The sequence below is a fragment of the Vidua macroura genome, chromosome 16, assembly GCF_024509145.1.
Source record: "Vidua macroura isolate BioBank_ID:100142 chromosome 16, ASM2450914v1, whole genome shotgun sequence".
In the NCBI taxonomy this organism is placed as follows: domain Eukaryota; kingdom Metazoa; phylum Chordata; class Aves; order Passeriformes; family Viduidae; genus Vidua; species Vidua macroura.
In genome coordinates this window covers 14,095,623-14,110,243 of record NC_071586.1, presented here as the reverse complement: position 1 = coordinate 14,110,243, position 14,621 = coordinate 14,095,623, and the positions used below count along the sequence as shown (strand labels likewise).

At 54.1% G+C, this 14,621-nt stretch overlaps 1 protein-coding gene across 8 annotated transcripts in view; it reads right to left on the bottom strand.

Moving 5' to 3' along the window:
• Window positions 1-14,621, bottom strand: part of MPRIP (myosin phosphatase Rho interacting protein) — a 73,592-nt gene that overhangs the window by 35,640 nt on the left and 23,331 nt on the right. For 4 of the 8 annotated variants that reach the window (XM_053992478.1, XM_053992474.1, XM_053992475.1 and 1 more), the window contains exons 4-8: window positions 6,628-6,779; window positions 4,620-4,704; window positions 1,032-1,242; window positions 364-523; window positions 7-243 (exon numbers count right to left, since the gene is read on the bottom strand). In XM_053992478.1, coding sequence (XP_053848453.1) covers window positions 7-243; window positions 364-523; window positions 1,032-1,242; window positions 4,620-4,704; window positions 6,628-6,779 — 845 coding nt within the window. Of the gene's footprint in view, window positions 1-6; window positions 524-1,031; window positions 1,243-4,619; window positions 4,705-6,627; window positions 6,780-14,621 lie in introns of all 8 variants that reach the window. The other 4 variants (XM_053992476.1, XM_053992480.1, XM_053992479.1 and 1 more) reach the window with 2 other exon arrangements.

Genomic DNA, 14,621 nt, shown 5'->3' with positions numbered 1-14,621 from the left:
CCTTACCTTCTCTCATTCCCAAAGAGCCGGGCCACTTCTTCTCTCCCAGGGCTACGAGCCCGGGTTCTCCGCTCTAGCCGCTTCCTCTCCACCTGGAAGGCCTCACGATTACTGATCCTAATGGCCTTGGGAACGTCGGCCAGGGTGGTGTACTGCCGGCTGGCTTTAAAAGAAAGGGGACGCCCCGATTTCTCAGCTCCCCTTCCTACATCTCTGTTGTTGGAGTCCTTGTGCATGGGGCAACTGCTCTTCGAGTCCAAGGAGTTCAGAGAGAAGCTGTGAATCATTCGGTCGCCTGATCGGATACCTGGGGAAGGAAAGGGCTGGGCATGCTCCTGTGAGGGCGATTTGGGATAACTGTACCTGTTGTTCGGGGTGCTGGGGCTGGGTGGGCTTGGTGGGGGTGGCAGTTGCTGCTCTTCCAGCTTCGAGTCCTGTTTGGTCTTCTCCAAGGAGAAGTACCCGCTCTCGACACGCGTCTTCCGCCCGCAGTCTATCCGGTCTCCGTTCATGGAGCTCTCCTCTAAGGGACACAGAAGTCACCGTGCTTGGTTTCAAGTCCAAGTTCTGCTTTTAAGAAATATCCTGATTCCACCCAGGACAGGGGCAGGTGTGAGAGCAAGTTGGTCTGGGCACCAGCCCCATGCAGTGCTACCTCCTACACCCTTGGCTTTTCCACCCTGACCAGCCCTCATGCCCATGGAGATGGTAGGATAGTCTGCAGGGAACTGGGGATTCTGATCCAACGCTTGGGCCAGGTTTCTATAGGTGAAAAATCTGGATTTTCAAACCAAGAAATGGGCAGCTGCAGTTACAGCTCTGCATCCATTTCCATCCCTGCCCTTCCCAGCCTGGCAGCAACCACAGCTCCATGGGTGCAAGGCAAGGGATACTTCACTGCAGAAAGCATTCCCCAGCTGAGTGGGAAGATAAGGGAAATGTCTCCAGCACTGCAACCGGTCCCCAGCCCCCATTGTTCTAGGGAGAACAATGGCATGGCCACCTGTGCTGCTGGCATCCCCATCTCTCACCTTCCTTGCTGTCCAGCACGGGGTCCTTCATGGAGCTGGCAGCCCCAGCCTGGCCTTGCATGGGGCTCTGGGCTGGGCCAATGCTACTGCCCCCATCTGCTTGGTCTTTGCCTCTCATTTCTTCCTGCCAGAGCGTGGACTTGGTGGCAGGGACCTTCTCAGCACTGGGAATGTTGCTGCTGGTCACAGCCATCTTAGCAGGACCAGGCTCCTAAAAGAATCAGTTGACACAGGAAATTAGGGAGTTTGCCCCAACTCCACAGTCAGGGTCCCCAAGGGCTTGGCCCCAAGGTGTGAGTTCCACATAGCTTGGGTGCTGCCCATGACACATCAACAGGGATGGGACAGTGACATGTGTCAGTGCTTTATGCCCTTTTAAAACATTCCCCATTGTCTTCAGTGCTTCTCTGCTAACAAGGAGCTCTGGAGCCCATCAGATGACGGATGATGCCCCTTTGGTGGCCACAGTCCAGCCAACCCAGGTTCAGAATGTGACCCAGAAGAAGCAGCAGCTTTCCCAACTCCTTCCTTGGCTTTGTTCATTAGCAGATGTTTTGCTGTTGTCATATTAAACTTCTGCATTCACAGATTATTTTTCTTAAAGCCACCCATAAATCAATGACAATTAACTCCCCTTTGGATTATGGGAAGTTTTCCAGCTGCTAGTTCCCTTTCCATGGAGCAGGGGGGAATACAGGAGTGCACAAACTGGCAACTGAAAGCTGGGAACAAGAGCTGCAAAGAGCATCTTCTCTATCCCCTCCTCCCACATCAGGTGGGTTTTAGCCCTGCACCTCCAGTGGCATTTGCAGGGCTGTGCTGGAGCCACCAGGGATCTCTCAGGGAGTGTGTCTTGCCTCCACACACAGCCATGACAAGCAGCAAATGACCTCAATTTAAAAAAATATCCCCTTGGGAAATTTCACACTGAAGGAATGCAATGTTGGAGGTAAACGATCCAGAGTTCACGGGCATCCTGCTCAAGGGGACTCTGCTCCAGCAGAGGACTGGGCCAATCTCCAAGGTCCCTTATACTCTCCTTCATTGATCCAAGCCCAAAGCTAATCACCAGCTCAGGATACATATCTTTATATATCTCTTACACACACCCCCATATAATTATTTGTAGATATGTATTTAATTAGGCAGAGATGTGGGCCAAAAAGAAGTCTGTGAGGGAGAAGAGACATTAACTCTCTGCTGCTCAGGGGTATGAACAACTCCAAGAGGCAGAATGAACCAAAATCAGCAAAACTGGCCTCCGGTTGCATGAGGTGTCTGGGCATGCTCTGCTTACCTGTCCCTGCCACACCCCTGTGAAACCCAGGGCAGAGCCTCAAATCCCACATTTCAGCCCCAAACCCTGCCTCAAGTTCCCATGGGCAGCAGGCAGGCACAGGCATTCCAGTCTCTCCTGCTGCCGGAACACGGCAAAAGCTGCAAGAGAAACCTGCCCTTTTCCCCCTAAAATTGCAACCTGTTTGTAAAGTGAAGTGAAAACACCTAACACTCCCTGTCCAAAAATCTGCAGCAGGAGTGGTATTCCCTACATTGCTCCCATCCCCTGGTTTTGCAAAGGGATGATGCAAAATGATGGGGGGAGTTGCAAATGACCTTGAGGCTCCAAGAGCATCCAGCTGTAACCAAGGTCTGCTCTACCACAGACAAGCAAAAGCTATGTGAGAGTGAGAAAAAGCAAGAATATAAAATTATTTTTTTGTATCACAAGGTGTCCACCCCTCCCTAAGCAGCTCAAAGATATGATCTACTGCCTGATTAGTGTGTGGCCATCTTTAGGAAGAGTGCAAGCTTTCTCCACCAGCACATGGAGAGCAAGCTCAACTGCAGCCAGCTTCAGGAGAGGCCATTTCAGAGGAGGATTCGGTGCTGATTTTCTCCTCAGCATGCTCTTTCCTTCCCTGGACCAGCCACCTGCATCAGCAGGATCTGGGGGACAGAGGAAAGATGCTGCTTCTGCCTTTGCAGGTTGCTCCTAAGTGCCTGACACAGCACAGCATCCATCCAGCAGCAGCTCCCACGTGGAGGTTGGTTTTGCAAAGTGCATTTAAGCCTTTTTCCAGCACCATGGGGATGGAAGCCATGGGATGGAGAGAGTGGAAGGAGGGTAGCAAGCAAGACAGGGTGGTCTGTCCCAAGACAAGAGGGCAGTGTGCCACAAGGGTCCCTGGTCCCCATCCCCAAGCACCTGGGGAGCCCATCTGCCCAGGGGGAGCCAGCATCCTTCCCACAGCCGCTTCCCTTATTTGGGAAGCTCTGAGCTCAGGAGCTCAGATCCTGTACGGTTTCCAAGAAGTTGCCATGGCGATGAAATGTAACCCAGAATGATGTTTTTCTGGCTCTGTGCCTCTTGTCATCTCCACCCCGTCCCCCTCCTGAACCCAGCCTGGGTTTAGTGGTGCACCCTGGCCAGGGTGAGCATCCCTGCCCTGCTGCATCCACCCCCTGGGGTGCCCCAAATGCAACAGTCCTCATCTCAGGAATTGAGGATTGACAACTCATAACATGAAGGGAGGAGGCATCTTCCCTGGAGCATCACCAGAGCCAGCACTTGAGGGCTTGTTCAGACTGTGTGGACCCCAGACCTTGGCAAGGGATGGCTCAGACTTACAGCTTGGTGTACAAAAAAGGATCATCCCCCCATTCACTTTTTTCCCCCATTGCCCAGAACATCTTTATCCAGGGGAGTGATGAAAACTTATTCAAACAAACAGTGTACAAAACCCATCCATGGCCCAGTTTACACTAGGGCCATGCTTGGAACTTCAACAAAGAGGACTTGAAAACCAAGGCTCAGGAGAGCCCTGATGCTGGTTTTGGTCCCCGGCACAGCTGGGGAGCCCTCCCAGGCAGTCCCCTGCAGTGGTGGGACACACACCCAGAGGTCAGGCGGCCTGAGGGACGTGGCTGTTCTCAGCCCCAGCGAGGGACGAGGGTGGCCCTGGGGTCACGTTCCCCATCTGTGGGATTGTCCCCCATTCCAGCCACGTGGGAGCCAGGCAGGAACGAGTGAGTCACAGCCAGCCCCACTTTTTACCATTTATAGTCAAAGTGAGCACGAAGCCACTGCCGGGTCCCTGGAGAGCCCAGCTCCGGCCCCCGGAGCTCCCAGCCTGGCCCTGGCCTTCAGTATTTTCCTTTCATTCCCATTATCTCTGGGGTCATCTCTAAGGGAGTAACTGGAGCTCGATGGAATTTCATCCTGTTTCTGACAAAAAGGCCCGTGAACAGCACCTCTTCCTGGTCTCCCATGGGGACTATGTGGCTTTGCGGCCACTCCCAGGATTGTGTGCAGGGATGGCACCACAAAACAGCACACAGGGGGCAAAACGTGGCCCCAAAGCAGCCAGGAAAGCAGGAGTGTGTGACCCTGGAAGTGATGACCAGGAATTAATTCGCACCGATCTGCTGTCCTGGTTTGCCCCAGCTCTCACCCTCCACACAGGCAGCATCAGAGGGCTGGTGATCCTGATGGCTTGAGGGGATCTACCCCAGGATCAGAGCAAGGCCATGGCCCTGAGAGGGAGGCAAGGGACTGGGTGACATGGTGTGTGCGTGTCCCTGGGTTACCTGGGGAGTTGGGGGCTCTACCTTCCTCTTCTTCTTCTGATTCTGCTTGTTTGTCCTGGGATAGACAATCAGCATCTCCAGCCACCTGCAGACAGAGAAGCAGAAGGTGAGGTCTTTGCCACAGGGACAGGAGTGATGCTGACCTGGTCAGGGTCAGCTTGCTGAACAATACCCAGAAACCATCCCAACCAGCTCCTGGGGGAAAAATAAGGTAGGAGAAGAGGGATGACCCTAGGGTGCTTTGGCTCAAACCCTGCTCTCTGCAGAAGTGAGGCCACAGCCAAGGCTGACATGAGGCAGGGATTCAAGGATCCTGAAAGACAGTGGAGAGGGACAGAGCCTCCAGCAGGACTGTCCCCTTGAGCGATGCCAACGCCCGCACACTGCAGACAAAGCGCTTTTGTCCAAGGAAGAGCAGCATGAACTCGGCATTGAGAAGTCCTGTGTCCTCCCACCGTGGCCTGACAACCTGCCCCCGCATCTCTGAGAGCTCCACAGGGATCCCTGGACCACTGGGAAACGTTCCCACTTCAAATGTCCCTGCTCCCCTTTCCTCCTCCCCCTGCTTTGTACGCTGCTGCTGTAAAGTGTTCGGAGATGACAACATGAAATGGGGTTTGGTTAAGCAATGAACGCCAGAAACACAGAATGAACGTAAAACGAATTCTCCCCCAGCCAGGGAAATCTTCCTGTCGTGCTGCAACTGCAAACAAAACCAGCCTGGCTCAGCCCCAGAGTGGGACTGCTCGGGGATGATTAATGCCTGCAGTCAGGAGCAAAAGCACTGCTTCAAAACCCATCGCTGGGCTGATGAGCAATAAATCAGCCCCACCTCACTCCGCAATGCCTCTCCCTCCCACGGCAGGCAGGACCAGCAACAAAGGCTGTGCTGGGAACCAGAGCGTGGGGAGAGGGTGGAGAGAGCAGGCCATGGGGGCTGGCCATGGTTTGGGGCATAGTCACTGCTCCTGCCAGGGAGGAGAGGAGCTCACTCCCCTGTGCTGTGATTCCCACATGGCTCTGCATCCCAGCTCCACAGCCACTGCAACATGTGGCTGTGAATGGGGCTGGGGGGACAGGTTTGCCAACCCAAGGTTCACCTGTGCTCTCTTGTCTCAGTAGGGCAGGGCAATTTCAATGCATGAAAACACTCATCTGATCAAAATCACAAATTCTTGGTAGAAAAATGTCAATTTCAACAAGTCTTTACAGAACGAGGGGAGTCTCAACTGAAGATAAGGCTTGGAAATAGAAATCTCAGCAGAAAGTGCTGACTCTGCTGCTGCCAGGGCTGGGGGAGGCAGGAGATGCTGTGCCTCAGGAACAGTGGGAAAGAGCAAGTGTTCATCCCTTCAACATCCTGCTGGAGTTTCAAATGTCAAATTTTGGGAGGGAGGCACTGAGCTCTGGGCAGTGCCCATGTGGGAAAGGTGAGCAGCAGTACAGACACATTCCATCACTGGCAATTCAGCTCTCCGGGGCTTTGCACCCTGAACAGCACCAGCTTCAACCCCAGCTGGCATTTGAGTGATGGAAGAGGATGTTTCTAGGTCACCACCTAACACCTGGAGTTGGGAAATTTACCATGATTTGCTCGTTTTAGTGGTCCAATCTTTGGTGTCACTGAGCCACTGCATTCCTGTGATATTTTAACCATCCTTGGAGGTGAGATGCTCCCCTGGGACCAGGGAGGTGGGGAGCATCCACCCCAGGATTCCACATCTGCCCAGGGATGGATGAGGACCAGAGGGTGTATGGCACTCAGGGTCAGACATGCCAGCCCCAGAATTATGGGACCTGTGCCAGTGGGCTGGGTGCCTAAAATGGGATGGGATCCCTAAAAGCACTGTGGGGTCACCACAGCAGCCATCATGAACCCCACCCCACCCAGGATCAGCCTGGGTATGCATAGCCATAGTACCCAGCCTTGATCAAGGCTACCCACCTTCCTTTTCCTCCTGGCTAAAGGAAAAGCCTGGGAGTGGCTCAGCCCCAGCTCTGCACTCACCCACTGATGATCTCCTTGTTCTCTGCCCGGATGAAATGCTCCTTCTCTGGTGTCAGGATGCACAAGGAGAACTTCTGCCCTGTCCGGCTCTCCCCATCCACCACATCCGTGCACTGGTTCATGTTGATGGTGCCCTGCGGGAGGGTGGTCGGCTGCGAGGGAAAGGAGAAAGGAGCAACATTAAGGACAGAAGAGCAGAGGAGTGCAGAGCTGAGCCCTAAAACCTCTCCTGGAGGACACCAGGATCCTACACACCAAGATGCTTTGCCCATAGATAACCAAATCCATCTGTGTGCCGTGCCCAATGCACAGCAAAGCTGCGTGCCATAAATCTGGGGACACAGACCAACCAGTACAACTCCTGCCAGACCAGTCTGGCCCACTGCTGCCACTGAGGTGCTTCTCCTATGCCAAATATCCAGGGAAGCGTGGCTGCCCTGTTGTGGCACCCAGACACCGAGGAAGGGCACCAAGTGGCCAGCTTTGAGTCTGCAGCTGCAAGCCATCTGGGCTGGTGGGGTGGCACCTGGGGACAGGGATGGCAAAGCAGCAAGGTCTCACTGTCTTCAGCACAGGATGGCTCAGGGATAAACAGACAGACACAAGCACCCGTTTTTTCCCATTAAAATTTAAAAAAACCACGGAGTTTGCCAGGGAGGGACAGCAGCATGGAAGGGACCTTGCTTGATGGGTCTTCTGAACAGTGTCACCTCTCAGCCTCATAGCTCCAAGGAGACCTGGTGAAGTGGGACAGGTGGTGGCCCCTGTGGCCCAAGGGGACGCTGAGGGACATCCAGAGGGGTGTCAGCACTGACAAGAGCTGACAGGTCCATCTGGAGCAGCGCTGGCTCATCCGATTACAGCGTATCCACCCGTCCCCAGTGCCTGCAGCCCTCCCCCCTGAGCAATTCCATGGCTCCCATGTCCCCAGCCTGCCTGCCCCCACCAGGCTCGGTGACACTGGGGTCCTTCCAGCATCCCAGGGCAAACCTGCACCTGGGACATAAATGACTGAGGGAGAGATCCCTCTGAGCTGCCAACAGCACCAAAGGAGGACCTAAAGCAGCCTGTGGACACCTCCTTACCCTGCTAAAGCCTCCTTGTGCCCTCCAGATGGCCGGGCCAACAAGGAGACGGATTTCTGGCAGATGCTGTTAAGGTTTTTACCATGGAAACCAGCTCCCCTGCCAGCAAAACCCCTCCAAAAGCAGCCTGTGCCATGCAAAGAAAGGGTGACAGGAGAGAGCTCAATGGCCCCAGCCTACAAACCTAGAAAATTCAGATCAGTCTCCCAGAGCTCCCAGTTTAGCCATCTGCGGGTGGTGGGAAATAATCCTTTTCCCCAGGAGAAAAGGTTTTCCCTGCAGCTGTGTCCCTGGATGGGAGCATCCTATGACAGCCCAGGGGTGGCAAGGAGCCATCACAAGGTGCTGCAGCACTGGGTACATGAACAGGACCAGTTGTATATCAGAGACACCAAAGCCTCCTCTTCTCCTTGTGGAAATCAGCATCCAGAGACCCCCCCAGGATGGAGGGAGGGAAAGCCAAGTCCAGCCCAGACCCCAAGCACGGCGCATGCCCAGCCTCCCGCTCTGCACCGCCATGGGTAGTCAGCTCCTTAAGAGGATTTTTTGTCTTAGACAACAAAAATAAAACCCCGCTTTCCGGGAGCTATAAAAACCCAACGGAAAAACTTTCTCCTGTTCCAAGTGGAGTCTTAGAAAAGTTTTTATCTTGCTGGCCTCTGGCACAGCCAAGGCCTCCAGGACTGTAAGGTCTGGGTCCAACCTCCTTCCCCTCCCAGAGCTGTTTTGCACCAGGGAATTCAACAAAGACAGGGGTGAGGAGGAGGGAGGGAGCCCCACAGGGGGATCTTGGGCCACTCAGTCCTTGACTCCCTGTAAGGCCCCGCAGGGATTTGGCAGGCAGCTGGCCCAGGAGGAGAGGAAGAACCAACACCCTCCAAACCCATGGCAGTTCAGAGTGGCTGCTCCACACCCAGCCCTGACCGAAGCGTGCCGGGAGCAGAGGAGCCGGTTTGGGGGCTGGCCCTGCAAAGTGGTTTTGCCACTCAGCCCTCCTTGTGAAGGGTCAATGCTGGCATCTTGCACAGCCTGACACATGAGTCTCCATCCACCAGTGCACCTCCGAGCCAGGACAGCAGGAAAGAGCTGGGAACAAAGCTGGGAATGACCCTCTTCTCCCTGTGGCCCCAGGGATGAACCCTCCATCCCACAGCTGCTCCCTTGCACCCCACACCCCTCGGCAGCAGATGAAACCTGACAGACCAGCAGCCTCACTCGCTTGGGATGTAAATTCCTTTACACCATTTGTTTCCTTCCTTGGAGGCAGCAAGCTTCACTTTGAAGTGAAGCAAAATGCAAATGGTGCCTGGTGGAAAGGCGTGTGCACGCACACAAACTCTACCAAGGAAAAGGGGAAGGCTTGGACCCCTTCTTCACCTCTGAGCACCTGTTTCTGGCCTGAAGGGTTTCTCAAGGCTGGGGAACCTTAGAGAAGGATGAGCAAAGCTGGTCCCTGGCCAGGGGAGAAGTGTGTGGCTCCAGCAGTTGGAAGGAAATAAATAAATAAATGAAGAAGCAGAGAAGAGTTGCATGGCAGAGACACCAAAACAACAGGGCTGGAATTTCAACCAGCCCTTGGGAGAGCAGATGCTTTGATACAAGGCTGAACCCAGCATCAGACCCCAGGGTGGCTTCGTGTCTGGGTGAGGCAGGAATGGACGCTCAGCCTCAGCTCCTGATTGCCACCAGTCCCCAGCTGAGGGACAGCCCTGTCCCCAGGCGCTGGCCCTGCCTTTGCCCTCTCCCATGTTGCTGCCAATGGGATGGAGCCCACAGCTACGCCAGAACTGGATCTGGTGGCTGGGTGTGTCATTTAACTAGGGGTAGGAGTGGAAGCACAGCAGGGTGTATCTGTGGAAGCAGAGGACACCATTAAGGCCACCACCAGCAGCAGCAGCTCTCCTTGAGGCCACCAGGTGCCTCCAGCCCAGTCACTTGACCGGTCCCTGTCCCTCACCAGTACAGGAAAAGGAGCACTTGCATCACACGAGCAGCTACAGCTCTCCAGGCTGCCAGTACCAGCGGAGGAACCAGAGACAAGAAACAATTGTGTTGCTGTTTCCCTCTGGAGTGACAGATCCCTATTGACACACACACGTGCTCACAGTGTCCTTCTCCATAACACACAAAGCCTATAGAGAGCTCTACTCCTCCTCTTCCTCCTCCTCCTCTCCCTCCCCGGGTGCCCAGGCCGTGAGTCATGCCAGGCTCTCCACATCAACATCAGCAGCCTCTGCATGAGATGCAGGGATCTTTGGATGGATGCAGAGCTCAGCAACTGCAGCAGCCCCCTCCTTGGGCAGTGGAAAGGAAGGAAAGAAAGAATGGGGACCTCTTAGAAGCCTGAAGGAAGAAATCCCAAGCAGGGCATTACTGCATCCTCCTGCACAGTGCTGGATGCTTCACAGGTGATGAACTAAAAGGTACAGGAGCTGATGCTGTAAATCAAAAGGGTTTATCTGCAAAGTCCCTCATTTCCATAAGGCATAGCAAGGCTGAGGTAGAAAACCAGGATTATTTGAGGTAGAAAAACCAGGATTATTTGAGGTAGAAAAACAGGATTATTTAATTTTAAAATTTCTGTATTTTTTTCCAAGGACTTTCCCTGTCATTTCTAACACATGGGGATCATAGCAGCTTGATACAAAATACAAGAGAGCTTTGCTCAGGAGCTGTACACAAGATGTTTTAGAGCAGGTAACCCCACGGTCAAGCTCCCGAGGAGGGGCTCTGCCATGGCCTCCATGGGACATGGCCAATGCCAACCCGTTATCCGGGGCTATTACACAACGTGGGTTGATGAAATCTGGAACACAACCTTTAAAGAAAGGCGATGGGGCAGGGGGAGGAGGAAACCAAACAAAAGGGACATTTTACTTTCTGCCAAGAACCAGGAGGGGAAGAGAAAAAAAAAAAAAAAAACACAACCATTTGTCTATCTCGGATGGCGGGCTGGTTGCCTTGGCACCAGGGCCTGGCTGTCCCAGGGGAGATGACAGCTCTGCTGTCCCACTCTGGGCTCAGGATCTGGCAGGCTCTGCCCTGGCTCCCAGCACTGCCCTGGAGCAGCAGCGAGCCTGCAGCGCCTGGGGAAGAGACATCCACGCTGCCTCCATAAATGTGTCTTGACAAATGTTAATTCTCCCAGCTAAAATATTCATGAAGGTGGCTGCCGAGTGCTGCTCACTCACAGCACTCCCGAGTGCTCTGCAAAGGCAGCTCCTGTGTTTGCTAAAAGCTTCACCCATCCCAGTGCCTGGGCTCAGCTGATCACAGTGCTCCAGGCAGGATGCAAACAGAAGGGAGCAAGACCTCGCTGTCGCATTGTCACGGGCACATCAGGGCAACATGGAGACAAGCACAGCTTGGGCAAGGGCACAGACAGAGCTTGGACATGCAGCTCCCAGCACCAGCATGGCACTGGGAGCCTAACCCAGAGCCACATCCACCATTCCCACCTGGAGGCCAGAGAAAGCAAGAACTCCTTGAAAAGTTACAGAATTGTAGAAACACCTCCAACCATTAACCCACAGCACTGCCAGGTCCTCCACTAAACCACGACCCTGTGCACCACATCTACATGTTTTTGAACATTGCCAGGGATGGTGACTCCTCCACTTCCCTGGGCACCCTGTTCCTATGCTCGACCACTCTTTCAATAAAGAAATTTTTACTAATATCCAACCTAAAACTCCTCTGGAGCAACTTGAGGCTGTTTTCTCTTGTCCTATCACTTGTTATCTGTGAGAAGAGACTGACCCACACTTGGCTACCACCCTTCAAGTAGTTGCAGAGGATCCCTTTTCAGCCATGCAAGGCGAGGAAAGACCTCCAAAATCCCAGCTGGGTCTGCAGCTCCCAAATCCCATCTGGGGATGCTCTGTGCACACACACAGGGCTGGCTCAGCCTGCCCTGAGCTGCCCAGGCGCCAGGCAAGCACGGCTGGCACAGCAGCAGGGCTTTAATGAGCCTTTTGGGCTTCCTGCCACCAGGCACGAGGCTATCGATAGGGCCACAACGGGGCCAGAGCGCTGCGGTGGGCAGATTTTATTACACTTATAGATTGGCTGGCAGGCTGAGCATCCTGGATTTATTAAATTAGACAAAGGCTCTTGAAAACAACCTCTGTGGGCTCTGCAAAAGGATGGACTGGAGGAGTCACCCATTGAAGGGCAGCAGAAGGTTGTGCTCCCACACCTCCATGGCAGCTCTGCTTTCCCTGTGCCATCCAAGCAAGAGACAGGTATCTTTTCTCAGCCACCTGAGCACACCTTTCTCACCTGCAAACTTCCTGTATCAGCATGTATTGCTCGGTGAAAGCCACTGAGAAACCTCCAACCATGCACCAGCCAAAGGAAAAAACAGGTTTTTACCACTGGCAGGGGAATCATAGAATCATAAAGGTTGGAAAAAACCTTTAAGATCATCCAGTCCAACCATCAACCCAGCACCACCACCGTGTTCACCATTAAACCACGTCTTCAGGTGCCACATCCACAGGGAGGTATCAAGCAACACATGTCCCCTGCACTTCAGTACTCACACCTTGTGCCCCTGTGCAAGAAACAGGGGAAGATGCTCTCAGATGTCACCACTGCCTGGATTCACCAGCCTACCAGAAGCCATTAGAGGACCAGACAGAGGCACCAAACTGTGCACTGCAGATGTGGCCTTGGCACCGGCCAACGTGACTCTGTACTGGCAACAAACCTGTGCCAGCATAAGAAGGGGATAGGACACTTACTCTGGTGTGCAGCCAGCAATGCAGAATATCCCCCAGATGGATAAATGCCACAAATGCCACTTGCCCCAGCCCCACAGATTTCCCCACTGTTGACCCTGGTTTGTACATCACAGGTGCCAACAGCCAGCTCCTGAGATTTGTTTTGCTGAAGGAATTCCCCATAGCCCCAGGTCATCCACCCCAAGGAGGTGGGATGGGTTGGCAAGTGCCACACACACCTGTGTCTGCATGCCAGCCCCTGAAGAGCCCTCCTGAGCCTCCACCAGGACATAAAACAACATCAGCTCCCCTTTTGCCAGTGGGATGGAATTTTCTTCCTTGGGGAGTAGTTTGAGAAGGGGGTGAAGTGCAGGGGCTGGGCAGGAAGAGTTCAGCCAGGGGCCACTTTCAAGCAGAGTTGGTGTTTATGTCCACAGACAGCGAGTCTAAACACTGAGCGAGGCCGAGAGCTGCCTGTGAACTGGCTGGGTGCACCCTTGGGTTCCTCTCCCACCCAGTGCCACCTCAGCCAGGCATGGCCAGCACCCATCCCAGGGGTGCCCAGGCTGCAGGTCTGGGGCCACACATCCCATTTGTAGCCCCATCCCCACAGGCACCCATCCGGTGAGCGGGTGCTGGAGTGGAGCGAGCCCAGCCGGGGCTGTGCGGAGGCTGGAGCCGGCTTGTCTTGGCCTTATAAGGCTATTTTCGCACTGCTCTTGCAGCTCCCAGCTGCTCCCCACTCCAAAGCAGGGTCGGAGTTGGCAGCCAGAGCCTAGCCTGCCTCCTTCCTGTTAACCTCTTTCCTGCTGAACAGCCTCTGAGGGGTCTGTGCATGGTGGGAACAGCCGTATCCAGCCTTGGCACAACCACGTGTGCTGGGCAGGGAGGGTCAGCAAACCCTGTGGTGGTCACCAAGTGGGTTCAACCTCCCTCAGCACTGGTGTCTGACCCTCTAGGTCCTCAGCAGCAAGGACAAATCCAGGAGCCTTTCAGGGAAGCTTGCAACCACGGATACGCACATTCCACTTCCAATGCCGCTGGAGAGGAAGAGGGAGAGAGATGCAGAAAACATTGGCACCATGATGGGAAGGACAGCAAGGTCCCACCAGGGTGGGGTATCCAGAGGCTGCTCTGAGCTGCCATCCTGGCTGTTTGCGGACCAAAGTAAAAGCCAAACGTTGCACAAAGAGCTTGGAGCATCTGCTCAAGCCCTATCCCAACTCTCTGGGGACCAAATCAGAAACCCAAAAATGCACAGGCATTTGCCAGTTCTGCAGCACCAAAGGCACCACCTTGCAGCCCTGCAAACCCAAAAGTTACTCTTTCCTCTTGCTCTATGGCATTTAGATGCATTTAAAATGCAAAATGTCCTCCTCCCCTCCAAGGAGGGGGGTGGGAGGAATACATGATAACAGATCCGACCCCATCTGCTCACAGCTGCCAGCGTGGCATCTTCCCTGCTCCCAGATGCACAGGCACAACAGCCAAGGGGGAAGCAAATATCTGCAGCCTTCCAGCAAGTTGTCATGGTAATCAGCCCAATGGCAAAATCCTGGCAAGACCATGGACAGACCAGAGCTTGGTGCAGAGATCATGACAGGAGTTTCCTGGAGAGGGAACTGCAGTCGGTTGGAGGTGGGAAGGAAAAACAGGCTTCATTTGCATCTTGATTCTTGAATCTTAAATTGCACTGTTCCAAATTGGCCTTGTCAACTTTATCCTCCACCCCCTCGGTGTAGGAGACGAGTCCCAGGTGGTTCTTGCACCGCGTGCCAGGCACACATGTGCAGGAGCTCACCACCACCTCTGTGCTCACAGCCTCCACAGCAGCAAGGGGCTTCACCAAACACCAGCAACCACAGCTCCCTAAGGTCACCCACACACAAAGATGGCCATACACACAGTGATGCCAGTTTTGGATGCAGCTCAGGAGGAGGAAAGCTTGGATTGAGGCAGGATGACCTCTATCCATGTTGGCCAGCCCTGTTCCACCACAGCTGGAACTGGATTTCTGCTTCATGAGGGTGAGGGAACATGATCAAGGTAATTGTCATGCAAGGAAAGCAGAAAATTAGATCAATCAAATCCCTGTATGTCCCACTAAGTAAACCCATCTCCCTTCCAGCTTAGAGGGAAAGGAGGGCCAGGTCTCCTCCTCCCCAGCCATCCCACAACCTTTCCT